This window comes from Stegostoma tigrinum, chromosome 2 (genome assembly GCF_030684315.1).
Source record: "Stegostoma tigrinum isolate sSteTig4 chromosome 2, sSteTig4.hap1, whole genome shotgun sequence".
Taxonomy (NCBI): Eukaryota; Metazoa; Chordata; class Chondrichthyes; order Orectolobiformes; family Stegostomatidae; genus Stegostoma; species Stegostoma tigrinum.
In genome coordinates, this window is record NC_081355.1 from 119,407,630 (window position 1) to 119,429,550 (window position 21,921).

The 21,921-nt window shown below is 42.0% G+C and overlaps 1 protein-coding gene across 3 annotated transcripts in view; it reads left to right on the forward strand.

Moving 5' to 3' along the window:
- The window catches only part of armc3 (armadillo repeat containing 3), a 163,766-nt gene that overhangs the window by 112,037 nt on the left and 29,808 nt on the right, over positions 1-21,921 (forward strand). For all 3 annotated transcript variants that reach the window (XM_048561212.1, XM_048561218.1, XM_059641959.1), the window contains 3 exons: positions 2,226-2,362; positions 4,686-4,854; positions 15,693-15,793. In XM_048561212.1, the coding sequence (XP_048417169.1) occupies positions 2,226-2,362; positions 4,686-4,854; positions 15,693-15,793 (407 nt within the window). The remainder of the gene's footprint in view (positions 1-2,225; positions 2,363-4,685; positions 4,855-15,692; positions 15,794-21,921) is intronic.

Genomic DNA, 21,921 nt, shown 5'->3' on the forward strand with positions numbered 1-21,921 from the left:
TTCAGTCTCTCCCTGGAGCTCCAAGTCTGGCAACTTTCTCATAAACCTGTTCTGCACCCTTTCAAATTTAACAACATCTTTCCTATAGCAGGGAGACCAGAACTGAATGCTGTATTCCAAACATGGCCTAACCAATATCCTATACAGCCTAGAACATGACCTCCCAACTCCTATACGCAATGCATGGATGAATAAAGACAAGTATACCACTACCTTCTTCACTACCTTGTCTACCTGCAACTCCACCTTCAAGAAACCCTGAACTTCATTCCAAGGACTTTGTTTGACAACACACCCCAGGACCCTACCTTTTAGGTGTATAAGTCATGGCTTGTTTTGCTCTACCAAGATGCAACACCATACATTTATCTAAATTAAACTCCATCCGCCACTCCTCGGCCCATCGATTCTCCTGACCAAGGTCCAGTTGTACACTGGATTAACCTTCTTTATGTCCACCACACCACCAATTTTGGTGTCATCTGCAAACTCACTAACCATTCCTACTATATTCACTTCCAAATCATTTATATAAATGACAAAAAGCAGTGGACCCAGCATTGATCCTTGCGGCACACTGCTTGTCACAGGTTTGCAGTATGAAAAACAACCCTCCACCCTCTATCCCCTACCTTCAAGCGTGAGCTGATGGACTAACTGTGGTCACCCCCTTGAGCAACCCAACTGGATAGCCCTGGATGAGAAGTGCCCAAACCTCTGACTGGTGGCTCTACATATCTCTGAACACATGAGTTCAAAACCTCAGAGTGGCTGCTATGTAGTCTCAAGTCTGACTGACCCAATTCCTGGACACAAGAGGCACAGATTCCCTGACAGAGATCACTCTGGATGCCTGACTGCGACCAATTCCCTGTTCTTGAATGAGAGGCTTTTCTTGACTTGCTGTAGTGGTACCTCTTGGCTAATGGTTGTCTCCATAAAGTTCAGAGACAAATACTCCCATAAGACTTTGAAACATGGCTACTTGCTTGCTGCCCATGCAGTGTTTTTGGCACATAGACTGCTGGTGCAGAGTGTAGGTGTGAGATTTATGCAGCAGTGGTAAATAACAAGATGTACACGCATAGGGGCTGCAGAGCAGCAAGGCAATCTGCTTGATTGTGTGACAGCACTAATTGGATGGCAAGGCAAGGAAATGCAAGGCAGGACAACTGCTTATGAGCATATGGGTAGGTGCTAAGTGAATGAGCATTCAGGCAGCTAGCGAGCAGCCTTAAGATGTAGGTGAAAATTACTGCAGATGCTGGAATCTGAACTGAAAACAAAACATGCTGGAGATCACAGCAGGTCAGGCAGCATCCATGGAGAGAAAGCAAGCTAATGTTTAAAGTCTGGAAGAATCTTCATCAGCGCTGACCTGAAGTGTGGAGGGGACAGCATTTATGCAATAGTGGTGTTTAGGGTGGAGTGCTGGGGGAGAAAGGATGTTGATAGTTTAAAATTAAGTGACCGGAATGTGAGAGTGGCAGAATGGTGATGCAGCTTGATCCAGTCTATGAACTGAGTGCCTGCCCATACCTGCAAAGTGTACTTACAGCAGTCTTTCAGTGCTCATTGCTGGTGCGCCTTGCCAGAGTGCCCTGTACCTGAAAGGTGTTATTGTGGTCCTGAGTTATTAGTGAATCCTGAATGCCAATGTCCATGGATGAGGAGTGCTTGCAGCTGGTGACTAATGGTTCATGGCCTGCAATATGCTTTGGTCATACACAGCATGGAGGTCCTTTGGAGTAAGTGATGAGCTGAATTCGTCAGGTAGCCACTCTGTTTTCCATGTCAAGTTTTTTTTTCATGTCTAGCTTGTTTGGTGGACTGTAAGTTAGGAGTTTAACAAGCAGTAATCTCCTTTAATTGGACATTCACTGTTGCCACACAAAAACTCACCATGCAAAGAGCAGAAAACATGAGGCAAGATGCTCAAATGTCAAAGTGGGCGTCACTGGATTTCTAGTTGATTCTGCTGCAGATCTCATATTAGCATATGTCACTCAGACCTCCCTAAGTTTAGAATTATTTGAAATATTTAGGATTCAGGCCTTAGAAAGGTTAAAGTCATTTTTTTGACTATGTAGTGAATTGAACCTTATATTTTCACACAAAATATTTACTTTCTTATGTGACACTTTTAATTAAGTTTTTCTGTCTGAAAATTTGCAATTGGATCAATGTAAATAAAGCTTATTTCTAATTGAGGCTGTTCTTCACAGCTTAGAAATGTAGGTGGTTTGGAACCACTTGTTGAACTGCTCCATTCTACTAATGATGAAGTGAAACGCAATGCCTGCTGGGCTGTACTTGTTTGTGGAAAAGATGAGCCGACAACAGCTGAACTTTGTAAACTGGGGTAAGTATGGAGAGCAATAAGCAGCTATAATTGAATATAAAGTGTCAGGAAACAAAAATTAACACAGCATCCTTTCAAATTCCACGAATCTTTGAAATGATTTGTCATGGCAAGTCAGCTATAGTGTATAATATTGCTTAAACAATGTTTTAGATTATAAATGCCCTTTAGGTAGCTTTTATGGCTTAGGCTCCTATGTAATCTGAGAGACAATTATGCAGGTTTCTCCCCAGGAAGTAGCATTTAAATGGCTTTTTGTGGCTACTGGTTAGTGAATGTAGTAATTACATTTACTGCATCTGTTAATCATTAAAAATAATCACCTTAAACAGATGGAATAAACATTCCTGTATTTGGTAAAGCCTAAATTTTTTTCTGTACTAACAGTTCTTCAGTTAACAATTTCAATTTTGTTTATTTTAATGAAAACATAGATATATTGTAAGAATTTATGATAATTCTCAAAGAGCAGTTGACAATAGATATGTTTGGATTATATTGTTGACTGAGCTGCACTCATCAGTCTGAATTAAATTCAGCTTCAATCAATTGGTAATTTGTTTTTCATAAAATGTAAGATTAATTTTAAAATTGACAAAATAATTTTTAAAATTAATTTAACCTTTTTGCCATTCATAAACCATCTCTGAAAGAAAAACAAGTTGTAATAGGTAATAAATAAAATAATTTTCTGCTGGGACCACACGGGAGTACTCGTGCATGATTTTCTCTTTGATTTCCCATCCTCCTCAAGGGAAACGAGGTTTATGCAATCACTTACTTGGCTTGCTGTCCAAATATTGTTTAGTTTGGTCCAAGGATAGTTGGTTCTTGGATCATCTGGAAATATTCAACAAAACATTGGTGGCATACCTGGTGTCACTTAACCTGCATGTAGGCAGACTTTAGAGATAATGGGAACTGCAGATGCTGGAGAATTCCAAGATAATAAAATGTGAGGCTGGATGAACACAGCAGGCCAAGCAGCATCTCAGGAGCACAAAAGCTGATGTTTCAGGCCTAGACCCTTCATCCTGAAACGTGAGCTTTTTAGCTCTTGAGATGCTGCTTGGCCTGCTGTGTTCATCCAGCTTCACACTTTGTTATCTTGGATTCTCCAGCATCTGCAGTTCCCATTATCTCCGAGATAGTGAGAACTGCTGATGCTGGAGAATCTGAGATAACAAGGTGTAGAGCTGGATGAACACAGCAGACCAGACAGCATCAGAGAAGCAGGAAAGCTGACATTTCGGCTCTGGAACTTCTTTCAAAGAAAGGTCCAGACCCGAAACATCAGCTTTTCTGATGCTGCCTGGCCTGCTGTGTTTATCCAGCTCTACACCTTGTTATCTCAGAAACAGTTGCCTTGTTATTAGGAAGATACTCATGGCTTACCTACTTTTTCTGTCAACTAGTGGTGCATATGAATGGCAGAAGATTGTCATAATTTTTCATCCACTGGTTTTCATAAACTTTCATACAGTTGTCCATGGGGAATCAGGTCTTTGGTTGAAATATATGTTAGTAGTTTCCTGCCTAATAGCTACTATGTGTTCTTTTTTTCTAGTTGATGAACAACAAGTAGTTGAAATTGATTTTACATTGCATATATTAAATTTATATTGCATATTTTTAAAAAAATGTTGTGTTTATCCAATGTTGGGAAATGAGACCGTCCAACAATCTCACGGTCAGATACAATGCAGGACACTAAACAAAATGTGCCAAGGTTCTACTCATAAAGTGTTTGATTATACTAACATGACTTTCATTTCTAACATTTTTGTTTACCCTTTGACTGAGTCGCATGATTCTGGTATTGACTTTGAAGGAAGAACTCCACATAATCCATTAAACATAGAATCCCTACAGTGTGAAGTTAGGCCCTTCAGCCCAACAGGTCCACACTGACCCTCCAAACACCACACCCAGACCCATGCCCCATTTAACTCACCTAATCTCCTCATCTCTGAATACAATGGACAATTTAGCACGGCCAGTCTGTCTAGCCCACACATCTTTGGATTGTGGGAGGAAACCAGAGCACCCGGAGGAAACCCATGCAGAAACGGGGAGAACGTGCAAACTTGACATGGACAGTTGCCTGAGGGTGGAATCAAACCCGGGTTCCTGGCACTGTGAGGCAGCAGTGCTAACCACTGAGCCGCCATGCCTCTCCAAATGTTAGACTTCTCAAAATCATTTTGTTTCAAACAATTAAAATCCATCCAAGAGTTTTCTCACATTGTTTTTATACAATAAGGTAGAAGGACAACAGTCTTCCAGTGTGCTGTTTGAGTGGATGTTTAATTTTGTTTTATAGTGCTTTGGACATCCTGCAAGAAATAAACCTATCCTCAAGTCACAAGAATAATTTTAGTGATGCAGCTGTGAAAAGACTGCTTGACCATAATGCAGCTCTCAAATATTGTCTGACTGGCTACTTGTCATTCGATGACATCATCACAGATGGTTTCTATGATCCCGGTCAGGTAAATTTTAATTATCTATCTCATTTTGCTTAGGATATACAACATAGAAACAGGCCAAACAGTCAAACTAGTCCATACTGACAAATGGTCAACTAATTAAAACAAAATAGGTGTCCCGACCCCGTTCTCTGTTTTGATGTCATGTAAATTGATTGATAAACCCAGAGAAAGATAACAAAACTTAAATTGACAACAGCAACCACAATTGCATGTCAAAATCTGAGTTCTCCTTTAGAGAATTGGAGAAAAACCTTTCCAATAATTTTCATTGGCTGCAGAACAGTTATTAATACCATTTAAATGCTAATTATTATAAAATTTTTTCTGTCAGTTGGATCATGTTGATCTCCTCATCTTGATGAATGAGACAGCTGATTTCCTTCGTTTTAAATTAATGTGAAGGCATTAGTGCTGCATGCTTTGCAGAATCATGTTGCCAATTATTACATTTTTGCAAAAATGCAGTAAACAGATAACTGAAAGGGAGTGCCTGACTCTTTATATTTATTCTTTCATGGACTGTGGGCATTGCTGGCAAGTCTATTGCTTATTGACCATCAGTAATTGCTCTTGAGCAGGTGCTGGTTAGTTTCCTTCGTGAATCTCTCTAATCTGTTCGTGAAAATACAGTACTGTTAGAAAAGCAATTGCAGGATATTGACCCAGTAGCCTGTTCAACCTAGGGGTCTACAGCATCCAAATGCCAGTTTTTAACCAATTCAATTCACTCCTTGCGATGTCCAGAAAAGGCTGGAAACACTGATATTATAAAGGCTATGGGCCCTGAAAACACTCCAGCAATGGAGTTGTACTCCAGACTTTGCAGCAATCCTAACCATGCTGTTCCAGTAGCAGTGACAATTCTGGTTGGTCATGGAGATTGTGAAAAATTGCACAGGCATGTCCTGAATGCAAAATGCAGGATAAGTCCAACCTGGCCAATGACCACTTCATCAATCTATTCTCGATCATCAATAAAGTGATGGAAAGAGTCCTCAACTGTGCTATAAGCAGCATCTGCTCAACAATAACTTGCTCACTAATGCCCAATTTGGGTTCCACCAGGGCCTTCAGTTCCTGACCTTATTACAGCATTGATTCAAACAGGGACAAAAGAGCTGAATTCCAGAGGTGAGGTGAGAGTGACAACCCTTAACATGAAGATTGCATTTGATCAAGTGTGGCATCAAGGAGCCCTAGCAAAACTGGAATCAGACGGAATCAGGAGAAACTCTCCTATTATTGGAGTCATTCCTGGCACATCGGAAAATGGTTGTGGTTATTGGAGGTCAATCATCTCAGAAGGAGTTCCTCAGGTAGTGTCTTAGATCGAAATGCCTTCAGCTGCTTCATCAATGGCCTTCCGTCCATCATAGGTTCAGAAGTTGGGATTTTTGCTGATGATTGCGCAGTATCTCACACCATTTCCATCTCCTCAGATACTGAAGGAGCCTATGCCCAAATGCAGTAAGACCTGAACAATTTCTGTTCTTGGGCTACGAAGTGGTAAGTGGCAATCACACCACACAAATGCAAGGAAATGACTATCACTAATAAGAGACAATCTGCTGGCCTTGATATTCAATAACATTACAATCACTGAATCCCCATTATCAACTTCCGGGGCCATCAAGGATCAGAAATTGAACTAGACCTGCCATATAAATACAGTGGCTACAACAGCAGATCAGAGGCTCTGAATACTGCAGTGAGTATCTCATCTCCTGACTCCCCAAAGCCTGTCCACTATCTATAAGGCATGAGTCAGGAGTGTGATGGAATACCTCCCACTTGCCTGTAAGAATACAGCTCTGGCAACAATCAAGAAGATTAACACCATCAAGGACAAAGCATCCTGCTTGCTTGGTACTACATCCACAAACATTCAGTCACTCCACCAGCGATACTCATTAGCAGTAGTGTATACTATCTACAAGATGCACTGCAGAAGTTCATTAAAAATCCTTAGACAGTACCTTCCTAACCCTCGACCACTTCCATTTAGAAGAACAAGGGCGCAGATACTTTGGAACACCACCTCGTGCAAATTTCCCTCCAAGCCTCTCGCCATCCTGACTTGGAAATATGACATCATTCCTTCACTGGTGAGTCAAAATCCTGGAAATGCCACCTACGTTACAATGGATCCATTGTGGATCTATCTACAATAAATGAACTGCAACAATTCAAGAAAGCAGCCCACTGCCAACTTCTCAGGAGGAACAGCAATGTATTTTGAATTTATTATGTTGTGTGACTTGAAGGTGAACTTGGCGGTTATCTATGCATCAGTTACACTTATTCTTCTAGGTAATAGTGAAGGTTTGGGATGTGCTATTGAAGAAATCTCAATACATAGCTGTAGTATATTTTTAGTTGAAACACACTGCAACCAATTTTCCCCAATGATGTAAAAAGTGAAACTTGGGGGCCCTCTTGTGGTACAGTTACAGTGTCTCTATCCCTGAGCTGGGAGGCCTGGGTTCAAGTCCCACCTGCTTCAGAGGTGTCTAACACAAGTGCTGAACAGGTTGATTAGAAAAAAAATAGATTAAATAAGAGAGAAAGTTTAGGTAATGGGTAAGATACCAGTCAGGTGGGCTGTTTTATTCCACGTGACGGTGTACTTGTTGAGCTGAACATAACCATTTCAGAAAAGAGCATTCCTTCTCACTTTTGATTTGTTCATGAAAGATGGTAAAATGACAATGAGGAGTCCTGTGCTAAATCATAGCCAGAAACTACGTATTCTGTGGTTTCCTCTTGCAGCCGTGTTATTTATGTAGCTAGTCCAACTAATTTTTGAGTCAATCCTGACACCAAGTATATTTGAAAACGGCAACATAATTGAATTGCAAGAGAAGCTGGTGAGGTTTTCTCTTATTGGCAATAGTCATTGTCTCAAATGTGTCCTGCCACATCCCTGCCTTCAGCAAATATCTTTCGGAGTGATTTCCTAGATATCCGTGCTACACACTCTAACACCACAAGTTATTCAGGATGATGGTCACCTGAAGTAGTGTCTTCCCATGTGACCAGAGTTACAGCATTGCTCTGCCTGTTTTTCTTACAATTACAATGGCTCATACCATATTTACGCACTGGGGCATTTTAGTATTGGGATCATGCTATTGAACAGTAATTTGATGCAAAAAGGAATCAGTTCATTGTGCAAAGGTTTGATAATCAGTGTATACAAGAGGAATGAGAGGTTTTTTTCATGAATTTAAAAGTTTAATCAGAGGCTTGACAGGGTTGCAGGGAGATCTTGGGAGATGTTTACCTTGCTGGAGATTCTAGAACTAGGGATCACAATCTCAGAATAAAGGAAAGGCGATTTAAGAAATCAAAAAGTGTTCATCTTTATTGTCGAAGTATTAGAATACAAAAGTTAAGTCTTCATTCAGTTGAATGAGACATGGATGAGGTTACACTTGGACTGCATGCAGTTTTGTGCACATGATCATGACATGTGAGCTGAAGTTGGCCATTTAATCCTTAGCATCTGCTGCACCACTCAACAAGATCATTGCTGATTTAACTCAACTTGGTTCTGTCTTTCCACATTATAGGCAAAATTTTCCTCACCTTTAGTGTGGTTTGTTCGTTGATTGGAAAATAGAGAAGGAATAAAAAAAAATCAGAAATTTGATGTTGACAGTCTTTCAATTTTCCCCATAGGCTTTAACTGAGATTGCAAGACCAAACAGCAACCAGAATCTCCTAGATATGCATCTTATTAATGCCCGACTTACATAACACGCCTCATTTATGTGACCCCGATTCACTTTTCCTTCCTGAGAAACTGGATGGTGGAAACTGTCAACATGTACGTCATACAATTGCTCGTGCCAGCCATCATCTGTTTGTTGAGCACAATGACCCTACATGCCCCACCGACACCATTTTCCACAACTCCTTGTCCATGCAATCAGAATTAACAAACCACCAGCTTCATCATATCATCATGCTTGCTGTCGGATAGATTCACTCAACTTCAGGCTTTCTGCATTCTGGAGCTCCGAGACACCTACTACTTTCATAGTTCTTGCACATTCATTTTGTGTACAGGGACACACATGAATCTACATAGGATGCAGCTTTTGGATTTTCGTAGCGTTTAGTCACCTGATGCATGCTTGGAGGCTGTTTGTCTTTTGTATACTTCACTGCTTTCCTAACACGCATTTATTGACTTCTTCATTGACTAACAGGCTACTAGCCCCTGTGGTTTGCATCTGCATGTTTTTAGCACAGCAGGGGTGGCAGGCAGCTTATTGTGGTGGCGAAAACTGAGCAGGTGGGCTTATCACTGGATGAATTGTGCCTACTCAAAATCACACCTAAAGCATGTGTTAGCAGTTTATGCACCAAACACACCACTTAATTTGCTTTTAGCAAATGATTCTGCGTGAAAGTTTTAGGTTGCTGTTTTGGTATCACTTTGGATTAAGGTAAGTCAGGGATAATGTCACAGTCAGTCAAGAGCCAATTTCGATTCCAATCTAGGTGTTTGCCACGGTCTGTCGGATGCTTGATCCTATCTAAACCAGAATTCTGTGTTCCTTGTAGACCATGGACTGGGCCCCAGAGAGTCCTACAGGTCAAGTGCAACCAATCTAGAGTGTTCCAGGTGGATCATTTGGGGAGCTGTGAAGACATCTGCACAGGGACTTGGCCATAGTCTGTCAGGATGTCCTGCCAAGTCGGTCCTGTGCATGAGCCGTGGTCAGTCCTGGGGGTTTGCTTAATAAGTCTTATCAAGGGGACAGCCCTATGGAATCTTGGGGAAAAATGGGCAACTCAAGTCTGAAGATGGGCTTTGTTGTATTGGGTTGTTGAGGAAATAGAGACAGTGATAGTAGAGTAAAACCTCATAGTGAAGGGGGTAGATCTGGAGATCTGATTTTGGAAGGGCTGTTCATTTAGCTCATGCTCACTCTAGCCTCTATAGGGGAAGGCTGAAGGACTAATAATGGCATATGAATTTTCAAAGTCATTGACACAGGTTGAATTAGGGACATTGTTAGTTATATAATAGGCCTCAAAGGAAATTTGGGGAGGCTGAAAGTTTGTAGGAGCCACAGGACAACAATACCAAAGAAAAAATGAAGGATAGGGGAAATTTCTTACAACACAAGCACAGCTTGCATGTTACACTCAGTAAAAATGAGTTGGAACCTTGCCACGTCAGCTGAAATGAAAACTGCCCAATAACTGAACAAATTGGCTGGTTCTGCTTGCAAAGTGGGTGGAGTAAATTAGTGTTCTATTTTCTTCAGGGTAGGATAATTCTTTTGGAATTTGATTCCTCAAATTGATCATGACCATTACTTTGTGTGCACTAATTATCTCCCTATCATGTCAGCTAAGCAAATAGAATTAGATAATGGTACTTAAACAAATCACCGGAGCTTTCCATTTCCGAAACACATTCCACAGTTATCACTTGAAGACAATGATTTACAGCTGCCTCACTCACACACTGAACTGTATATATAATTAATTGCTTGGTAGTACAGCATTTATTGAAAGGAAAGTTGAAGCTGTTCTCTTGGCACTCATCACCACTAGGGTGCAAGATATAGACACAATTTCCATGCCCTTCCAAACGTGTGCTTCCTTACTAAGGACGGCCAACCAAATAGTACTATCTTCTCATGCTGCACAAGTAGGAGTCCCTTTATCAAGCCACCTCCTTGTACGTTAGCCCTGATGAGTATTCGGCAAACCTTTAACTTCCTGACTGTCTCTATTAACTGTAGCTGGAATCATATAGGGATCTGACGAACATGGACTGTGGCAAGAGTGTGGCAGAATTAGATGAGAAATCTGATAAGCTCCATCCTCGTTTGAGATTATCTCACTCCAATTCATGTGCTTTTTGCAAGTATGGTGGTGAGATTCTCACTAGGTAGTGACAATGTACCAGTTGATGGAGATTAACATTTGTTAAACATCTTATTAATGCCACTGCTCACCTCATTAATATTCTGATTGCATCTTACCAAATTCACCAAAGACGCTAGACATTGGAAATACTCACCAAGGAAACCAGAGAATGTATCTGATGAATGTAGCTTGCTGCTTACTCCAAACAATCTCTATGCTGGACCCTGAACAACATCTCGAGGCCTGTTATGGGTTGAATTTTCCTTTGATGGGGAAATAGGGGCCAATGAGATGGTGGTGAGATACATAGAAAGACTGTTGAGTGTACTGTCATGACCGTCCTTGTGTTCTCTCTCCCTCTCCCCCTCCCTCTCCTTTTCTCCCTCTCCCTCTCCCTCACACACACACTATGTCTTCCACAGCTAGGATGGAGAGAGCCTGCTCAGAAGTAGGGCCAGATATTACTGGAGATTTGGTGGGGAAACTCCAGGTACTTGTGTCTGGATGAGCCAGACACTGTATATGTGCCATCTTGTCAGAGGCAATTTGACCCTTCTTGGCTTAAACTTCTGAGAGCTGGAAGGGAGCAGGCAGGGTGAAGGTGGAAGGTGCAGTTACCTTTGTACCGACCTGAGTGGAAAGTCCAGAGGAGCCTGTGTGTGTGGTTCTACCTCCAGCTGGGTACCTTCTAACACCTCTCTGCCTCCTTATGAGGATAGGCATCTGGACAGGGGTCAAGATCCTGAACTTTCTTAAACAAAATGGGTAAAGAGCAGTGGGACTGACTCCTGAGACCTGCTTGCTGTTTCTACAGATGGAGAAGATGTTTTGTAACCACTCATTACACAATATTAGATAGGAACTGGAGAAATTAGATTTTATTACAGGTAAATCCATGTCTGGTCTGTGGGAGTCTTTTTAAAAATCAGTTGATCCGAGTTCAGGATCAGCATGTTCTTATGAGAATGAAAGATAAGGATGGCTATATTAGGGAACACCTGGATGTCAAGAGATATTGAAAGTTTCCTGAAAAAGGAAAAGGAAGCATACATAATGTTTAGCAAAGTGTAATCAGACAAGGCCCTTAAGGAATATAAAGAAAGTAGGAAAGAACTTAAACAAGGAGGGCTAAAAGGGGCCATGAAGTGTTCTTGGCAAGTAAGATAAAGGAGAATCCCAAGGCATTTGAGATGTATATTAGGAGCAAGTGGGTAACTTTGGAAAGAGTAGGTCCACTCAAGGACAAAGGAAATGTATGCCAGGTGCAGTGGGTGAGGTCCTCAATGAGTACTTCGCATCAGTATTTACCAAGGAAGAAGCCATGGATGATTGTAAGATTAAGGAGGGGTATATTCATTTTCTAGGGCATGTAAATATTAAGAAGGATGAGCTGTTGGTTTAGGGTTAGATATTAAGATAGAGAAGTCCCCAGGGCGTAATAGGATCTATCCCACGATACCGAGGGAGGCAAGGAAGTAAATTGCTAGAGAATTGACTGAGATCTTTGCATCCTCTTTAGCCAAGATGAGATCCGAGAAGACAAGAATAGCCAATGTTGTTCCTTTGTTTAAGAACAGACAATAATAATCCAGGAAATTATAAGCCAGTAAGCTTTATATCAATGGGAGGGAAATTATTGGAGATGATGCCTATGGACAGGATTTACTTGCATTTGGAAAAGAATGGACTTACGAGAGATAGTCAGCATGATTTTGTGTGGGGTAGGTCTTGTCTCTCAGGCTTAAATGAGTTTTGTGAGGAAATGGTGAAAATTATCGACGCTAGGGCAGTAGATATTATCTACGTGGACTTTAGAAAAGGATTTGACAAGATTTCTTATGGTAGGCTGGTCCAGAAGCATTAGTCAAATGGGATCCACGTTAAGTTAGTAGTTGGATACGAAATTGGCTTGGTTATAGAAGACAGGAGTGTGGAGAGGTGTTTTTCTGATTGGAAGGCTGTGATTTGCACTGATTTGTAAGAATCAGTACTGGGACCTCTGTTTGTAATATGTATATAAATGATTTGGATGAAAATGTAGGTGGCCTAATTAGTAAGGTTGAAGACAACACGAAAATTGGTAGATTTGTGGATGGTGAGGCATGTTATCAAAAGGTACAGCATGATATTGATCAGTTGGAAAGTTGGGTGGAGACATTGCATGTGGAGTTTAATCTGGACAAATGTAAGATGATGCATTTGGGAGGTCAGATGCAAGAGGAATGCGTACAATAAATGTCAGGACTTCAGGAGCATAGATTCATAGAGAAATATTGGGGTGCAAGTCGATAGAACATAGAACATAGAACAGTACAGCACAGAACAGGCCCTTCAGCCCACAATGTTGTGCCGACCATTGATCCTCATGTATGCACCCTCAAATTTCTGTGACCATATACATGTCCAGCAGTCTCTTAAATGACCCCAATGACCTTGCTTCCACAACTGCTGCTGGCAACGCATTCCATGCTCTCACAACTCTCTGCGTAAAGAACCTGCCTCTGACATCCCCTCGATACTTTCCACCAACCAGCTTAAAACTATGACCCCTCGTGCTAGCCATTTCTGCCCTGGGAAATAGTCTCTGGCTATCAACTCTATCTATGCCTCTCATTATCTTGTATACCTCAATTAGGTCCCCTCTCCTCCTCCTTTTCTCCAATGAAAAGAGACCGAGCTCAGTCAACCTCTCTTCATAAGATAAGCCCTCCAGTCCAGGCAGCATCCTGGTAAACCTCCTCTGAACCCTCTCCAAAGCATCCACATCTTTCCTATAATAGGGCGCCCAGAACTGGACGCAGTATTCCAAGTGCGGTCTAACCAAAGTTTTATAGAGCTGCAACAAGATCTCACAACTCTTAAACTCAATCCCCCTGTTAATGAAAGCCAAAACACCATATGCTTTCTTAACAACCCTGTCCACTTGGGTGGCCATTTTAAGGGATCTATGTATCTGCACACCAAGATCCCTCTGTTCCTCCACGCTGCCAAGAATCCTATCCTTAATCCTGTACTCAGCTTTCAAATTCGACCTTCCAAAATGCATCACCTCGCATTTATCCAGGTTGAACTCCATCTGCCACCTCTCAGCCCATCTCTGCATCCTGTCAATGCCCCGCTGCAGCCTACAACAGCCCTCTACACTGTCAACGACACCTCCGACCTTTGTGTCGTCTGCAAACTTGCTGACCCATCCTTCAATCCCCTCATCCAAGTCATTAATAAAAATTACAAACAGTAGAGGCCCAAGGACAGAGCCCTGTGGAACCCCACTCACCACTGACTTCCAGGCAGAATATTTTCCTTCTACTACCACTTGCTGTCTTCTGTTGGCCAGCCAATTCTGTATCCAAGCAGCTAAGTTCCCCTGTATCCCATTCCTCCTGACCTTCTGAATGAGCCTACCATGGGGAACCTTATCAAATGCCTTACTGAAGTCCATATACACCACATCCACAGCTCGACCCTCATCAACTTTTCTAGTCACATCCTCAAAAAACTCGATAAGGTTTGTAAGGCATGACCTACCCCTCACAAAGCCGTGTTGACTGTATTTGATCAAGCCATGCTCTTCCAGATGGTCATAAATCTTATCCCTCAGAATCCTTTCTAACACCTTGCAGATGACAGACGTGAGACTTACCGGTCTATAATTGCCAGGGATTTCCCTATTTCCTTTCTTGAAGAGAGGAATTACATTTGCCTCTCTCCAGTCCTCAGGTACGACTCCAGTGGAGAGCGAGGATGCAAAGATCTTCGCAAGTGGCGAAGCAATTGCATTTCTCGCTTCCCAAAGCAGCCGAGGATAAATCTGGTCCGGGCCTGGCGACTTGTCAATCTTAATGTTTCAGCTCCCTGAAAGTGACAACACAAGTGAATGAGGTGGCAAAAAGGCTTGTGGCATGCATGCATTCATTGGTAGGAGTATTGAGTTTAAACGGTGGCAAGTTACGTTGCAGCTGCAGCGTTTAGTTAGGCCACATTTGGAGTAGTTTTTTCAGTTCTGGTTGCTATTCTATAGGAAGGATCTGAAAGTTTTAGAGATGGTGCAAACTTGGTTTACCAAGAAGGCTCCTGACCTGAAACATCACCTTTCCTGCTTCTCTGATGCTGCTTGGCCTGCTGTGTTCCTCCAGCTCCACGCTGCGTTATCCCATACCAGAATGTTGCCTGGAATAGGAGAGTATTAGCTATAACGAAAGGTTGGACAAACTTAGATTGATGTTCTCGTGAAAACAGAGACTGAGGAGCAACCTGATAGAAGTAAATAAAATTATGAAAGGCATGAATAGGGTGGATGATTGGCGCATAAAAGCCAAATATCAGGGGTATAGGTCTGAGGTAAAAAGGGGTAAGTTATGTGATATGTGAGGCAAGATATTTAATAGAGGGTGGTAGGTGCTGCCAAAGGAGGTGGTAGAAGTGGATACAATGGCAACATTTAGACAGGCACATGAACAGGCAGAGAATAGAGGAATGTGGACCATGTGCAGGCAGATGGGATTACTTTAGAATTACACGTTAGTCAGTGCAGACTCGGTGGGCCACAGGACTTGTTCCTGTGTTGTATCTTCTATACCCTTAGCAGGCAACCTGTTTTACTACATCCTGTTCCCTCATCATGGTGCATTCTCCACACCCTTCACCCACTGCAGGCACCTCATCCTTCACTGCCTTCCCCACTTTCACCACACCTACCCCTAACAAGCATCATTTCCTTGCATCTGTTCCTACCATTCATGAGCCTACCTCTAGCAAACTCAGGACAAACACAGGCTGTCTTTGGAAGGATAGCTCCTCATAAATTTAGTTCCTTCCACATTTGATGGTGTCCTCCTTGTTTGGGCGTCCCTGTGAATGAATTTTCCAAAGCTTTTTGCAGATTGTCGTCTGGTGTCCTATGTGTTAAGAACATTAGCTAAGTTAACTAAAATTTACCTTTATAGATAAAACCAAGCATGAAGGTCTTGACTCTGGAAGAACACAGTAATCAAGAGGTGAACCAGCACCGGCCAATACTGCTAATTAATGCCAAAAGAGCAGATGGGTGAGTTATGTTTCATTTAAGTACTGCCAATTAAATTTGACATGGATCAATATTTTGAGTCTTAAAGGGAGTCACTTAGAAACCAAGATGGTTGAGCTAAATTTTCAAAATATTAGCATTCAAAAGAGATAAGACAACAGCCCAGAGTGTTAGGGGCAAGATACTGGCATGGATAGAGGAATGGTTGACTGGCAGAAAGCAGAGGGTAGGGATAAAGGGATCTTTTCCAGAATGGTAGCTGGTAAGTAGTAGAGTTCCACAAGGATCTGTTAAGGGCCCAACTATTCACATTATACATTAACGATCTGGAAAAAGGGACTTTTAAGGTGAGGGAGGGAGATACAAAAGCATCAGGGGGCAACTTTTTCACACAGAGGGTGTTGAGTGTCTGGAACAGTCTGGTGGAAGCATGTACAATTTTGTCATTGAAGAAACCAGCCCAGCTTGTCCCCGCCTCCCTAACCTGTTTTTCCTCTCACCTATCCCCTCTTCCCACCTCAAGCCGCACCCCCATTTCCTACCTACTAACCTCATCCTGCCCCCTTGACCTGTCCGTCCTCCCTGGACTGACCTATCGCCTACCTACCTTTACCTTTACTGGTAAACACTGACCTTTACTGGCTCCATCCCCGCCTCTTTGACTTGTCTGTCTCCTCTCCACCTATCATCTCCTCCATCCATCTTCGATCCGCCTCCCCCTCTCTCCTATTTATTTCAGAACCCTCTTCCCCTCCTCCATTTCTGATGAAGGGCCTAGGCCCGAAACGTCAGCTTTCCCGGTCCTAAGATGCTGCTTGACCTGCTGTGTTCATCCAGCTCTACAACTCGTTATCTCAGATTTTCCAGCATCTGCAGTTCCTATTATCTCTGTCACGGGCAAGTTGGACTAAAGGGCCTGTTTCCATACTGTAGACCGCTTTGACTCTGACTGTAACTGAGCGTATTGTTACTAATTTAGCAAATGATACATAGATAGGTGGGGTGGGGGCGGGGAGATGCTGCAGGTAGGTTGAGGAAGCAGTTAGGCTGCAGAAGATCTTGGACAGGCAAGGTGAGTGGGCAAAGAAGTGGCAGGTAGAACACAATGTGGGAAAATGTGAGGCTATGCACTTGGAAGGATGAATGGAGGTGTAGTTTATGTTCTAAATGGCGAAAGCCTTCAGAAATCTGAAACACAAGGGACTTTGAGCCCTAGTTCATGATTCTCTTAGGGTTAGCGTGCAAGTTCAGTTAGCAGGTAAGAAGGCAAATGCAATATTTACTTTTGTTTCAAGAGGGCTAGAATATAAGAGCAGGGATGTACTGCTGAGGCTTTATAAGGATCTGGTCAAACTCCATTTGGAGTATTGTGAACAGTTTTAGAAGGAAAGATGTGCTGGTGTTTACAGGAGGTTTACATGAATCATCCTGGGGATGAAGGGTTTGTCATTTGAGGGGCAGTTGAACACTCTGGATCTATACTCAGAGTGAGAAAGTTGAGGGGGTATTTGATTGCAACTGACAGAATACTGAGAAGCCTGGATAGAGCAGACCTGGAGAAGATGTTTCCACCATTAGGAGAGACAAAGATCCAGGGTCACTGCCTCAGAGTGCAAGGCCAACCTTTAGAACCAAAATGGAGAAGAATTTCTTCAGCCAGTCATTGGTTACCCTGTGGAACCCATTGCAGGACAGGGCTGTGTAGGCCAAGACATTGAGTATGTTTAAGACACAGAGATTTTTGATTGGTAATGGTTACATGGAGAAGACTGGAGAACGGGATTGATTGAATGGCAAGGAAGACTTGATGGTCTGATTGGCCCAATTTTTCTCCTCTAGTCTTACGGCCTTATAATTGCTAAAGAGTGGTCAGTTAGTACGGAATTTCAACTGTCTTGCTCTATCCTCTCCTATATACAATATAAAACATCACTGCAGTCATGTGAACAAGAATTTCATTCATAGTTTCCATTTATGAGTTTATCAGGTATAATGACAGTCTAAAGACTTGATTTTAGATCTGACATCAATGCGTCCCAGTAAGAAAGGAGTAAAGTGGACAATTAATCTGATAGTTGGTTGCTTTTTTAAATTTGTTCATTTGGATGTGGACACCATTGGCTAGAGCAGCGTTTACTGACTATCCATGACTGCACCAGAGAAGGTGGTTGTGGTGAGACATATTCTTGAGCTACTGCAGTTCTAAGGATGGAGGGACACCACAATGGTATTTGGATTTTTATCTAGCACCAATGAAGGAACAATGATTCCCTTGAATCCACTGCCCTTTTCCTTCAGGTTGGCAAAGATCGTGTGTTTGGAACATTTTCCACAGGAGCCTTGGTGAGTTACTGCACTGCATTATATTGATGGCACATAATACTTCCATTGTCCATGGTAGTGAAGAGAGTGTATATTGAAGATCACTTCAACAATCTGCTTTGTCCTTGGTAATGTCAAGACGTTTGAATGTTGTTGGAGCTGCATCCATTCAGTCAAGTGGCAAGTAATCCATCACAATTCAGATATCTGAAGAAGGGTCCTGACGCGAAACATCAACTTTCCTGCTCCTCTAGTGCTGCCTGGCCTGCTGTGTTTCTCCAGCTCCACACTGTTATCTCTGACTCCAGCATCGGCAGTTCTTACTGTCTCTGAGTCTGATATCTTCCTTGTAGATGGTGGACAGTCATTGGAGAGACAGGAGGTCAGTCAATCACCATTGAATTCCTAGTCTCTGACTCGCTCTTGTATTGACAGCTTTTGATCCAATTACATTTTAGGTCCACGATTAACCCTCCAGGATGTTGGTAGTGAATGATTTAGCAATGGTATTGCATTGTCTGGCATGAGCATTACTTTCTGATTCATTCACGGGATTAGGGTGTCGCTGGCTAGGCAAGCATTTATTGTCCATTCCTAGTTGCGCAGAGGGCAGTAATGAGTCACCCACATTGCTGTGGGTCTGGAGTTACATGTAAGCCAGACCATGTAAAGAAGGACGTTTCTGTCCCTAAAGGACATTAGTGAACGAGTTGGGTTTTTCCGACAATTGGCAATGGATTCACGGTAATCATTAGACTCTTAATTCCAGATATTTATTGAATTCAGATTCCATCATCTGCATAGCAGTATTTGAATCCAGGTCCGCAGAACATTACCTGCATCTCTGCATTAACAGTCCAGCATTAATACCACTAAGCCATTTATAATACCACTTCTAACGGTTGTCCAGGACTCTCTGCGTATGAACAGAATGCTTCAGAATCTGATGCATCACAAATGGTTGTGCAATCATCAGCAAACATCGGAAAGAAGGTCATTGATGATGCAGCTGAATATGGTTGGCCCTAGGATACTATCCTGAATATCTGCAGTGATGTTGTGGAGCTGAGATGACTGACCTCCAACAATCATAACCACAATCCTTTGTGGTAGGTATCACTCCAAGTATTGGAGAGATTTCAAGCAGATTCCCAGTGACTGCAATTTTGCTCGGGCTCCTTTATGCCATACTCAGGCAGAAGCAGCCTTGATGTTAATGGCATTCACATTCACTTTGCCTCAGTTGTTGGTGTTGATGTTTGGACCAATGCTGCAATGATGTCAGGAGCCAAGTAGCCCTGGTGAAACCCAAATTGGCTATCAGTAATCAGGTTAATTCTTTGCAATTGTCAGTTTGTCAATAACCGAGATAGATTGATAAAACGTTAACTGGCTGAGTTGGAATTATCCTGCTTTTGCAGACTGGACATTGTTGGATGAATGCCAGTGTTGTGGCGGCTTTACTGAAGCCGCTTATCTAGGGATGTGACTAGTTCCAGAGCACCAGTCTTCAGATCCATTGCGAGACTATGCCAGGACCCATAGCTTTTGCAGCATTTAATACCTTCAACTATTTTTTCATATCACATGGAGTGAATTGAATTTGTTGAAGACTGATATCTAGAAGAACTCCAGAAGAAGCCAAGATCGATCATCCACTTGATAAATCTGGCTGAAGATGGATACAGATATTCCATCTTGTCTGATACACTGATGTACTGGGCTTTCTCATTTTTGAGGATGGGGATCTATGTGGAGCTTCCACCTCTTTTAAGTTGTTTCATTTTTCCATTACCATGATGACTGGATATAGCAGTATTGCAGAGCTTAGATCTGATTGACTGACTATGAAATCACTTAACCCTGTCGCATGCTGCTTCCACTGGCATACAAATAGTCTTGTGTTGTAGCTTCACCAAGTTAATTGCTCATCCTTAGGTATACCTGCTGCTGCTCCTGACATGCCCTCCTCCACTCTGTTGAGCCAGGATGGATCTCCTGGCTTGATTGAGGTTGGAATGAGGGAATATAACAGGTATTTGGTTATAGATCATATTTGAATTTACATTTCTGCTGTTGCTGATAGTTCACAACAGCTGAGGGAATGGCAAGGTTGGAATTGCTGGATCTGTTTTAAATTGTTCCATTTAGCATGGTGATTGTGGCACACAGCAGGATGAGGGCTAGCATATTTTTGAAGATTCGTGCTTCACCATTCTGCATTTTAAATCTTTTGAATAGGTTTAGCCATTCTTATTTCTGAGGTATGTATATCCCAGAATTGCAATTCTTAAAGACTTTATTGGGAGGGGAGAGATAATAATGTAAAGGACCTACTACAAAAATAATATGAGAATTTTAAAATTGAGGCATTACTTGACAGGATGCCAATATGGGTAATTAAACACAGGGATGATGGATAAACAGAAATTGGCAGATGTGGAAACTAACACATTGATTTGCAATTATCTTTCCAATGGCAAGTGTCTGTTTGACAAGGCTAAATCCTTGTGGCATATCAGAGGTAATGGAGCATGAAGTGAAGCTATTGTAAGTGATATTCTGTCTAAAATTACTGATAAGAATAAAACCTGTAAGATAGTTAGACTCAACTGGGAAACAGTGAATATTCATCTGTGGAAAATAGTGTTGTTAGTCATGTCGAAAACCACAGACAGGAGGATGAAGAGGCAAAATCACATAGACATTTGAGAGTTTTGTAAGGAAAGATTCAGTACTGTTGCAAAGAGCCAAAGATTTAAAAGGTGACACAATGAATAAAAGGAGATTGGAGCTGGATTGATGCCTTGTGAAATTGCTGGAGTTAAGGTTTGGAAGCCGGGGAGCCCAGAGGTAGCTGATTAAATAATCTCAATCATTGTGTCAAACATGTGCATGAACTCCAAAGGTGAGGATGGAGGAGACTAGGGGAGGGGTATTTAAGAAGATGATTTGCAGTAAAGACAAGAAACCATGAGTTTCTGTGCTTTCCAAGAAGATCCTTGAGTAGGAGCCATTTTAAACGGAGATACAGTGACTCAATAATGATATATAGGGTGCAGTGAGATCTAATGCAGCATGACACACTATTCTGTTCAAGATGATCACTTCCTTTCAAGTTTACAACCTCTGGGCTTGAGGAAGTAGAGACGAGAGCTATACTTAGAAAAATGGCCAGGATGAGAGTATTGATATTATTGTGGCCTAGAGCAAAGGTGAAAGTTAATTTATAAATAAGTTGCAGAAATGATGTAGAGAGCCAAAGGCTAAACAGATGGGACTTGAAATTGCAAGGAATGTGACTTGCAGGAGTTGTAGCTTTCTAGAAACAGACTCAAAAGGAGGAAGGTTTGGGACATGGAAGACAGATGTAGTTGGTGATTGATTCAAGGAAGTGATCAGTAGTGGCCTTAACTGTGATGATCCAGTGGACGGACTGAATGCAGATGAGATTGCACGTAAAAGGAGGTGCCTGTGAATATGAGTTGGAGAGTTTGTGAAAGGAGAGGTTAGGAAGGATAAGAGACCAGTGAACTCAGTTAATAGAGAGCACAATGAGTTGAAATGAAGGTCGAGAAGTCAGTTGGTGCAAAGGTTGTGGGAAGAAAATAGCAAAGATATTTTGGTTGGAAAACATGATTATGTTTGGGTTGGCAATGAAGACCAGGGATTGTAAATAAGGGGGTTGAGTAGTTGAGCAAGGTGAGGTGCTCAAAGGAGGGGGAATTGTCAGAAGAGTAGGAGACTAGGTGAAGATATGATTTGCTTTTAACAGCCATATTTCCACAACGATGGCTTTGACAGGGCAGGTGATGGAAGATATAGCT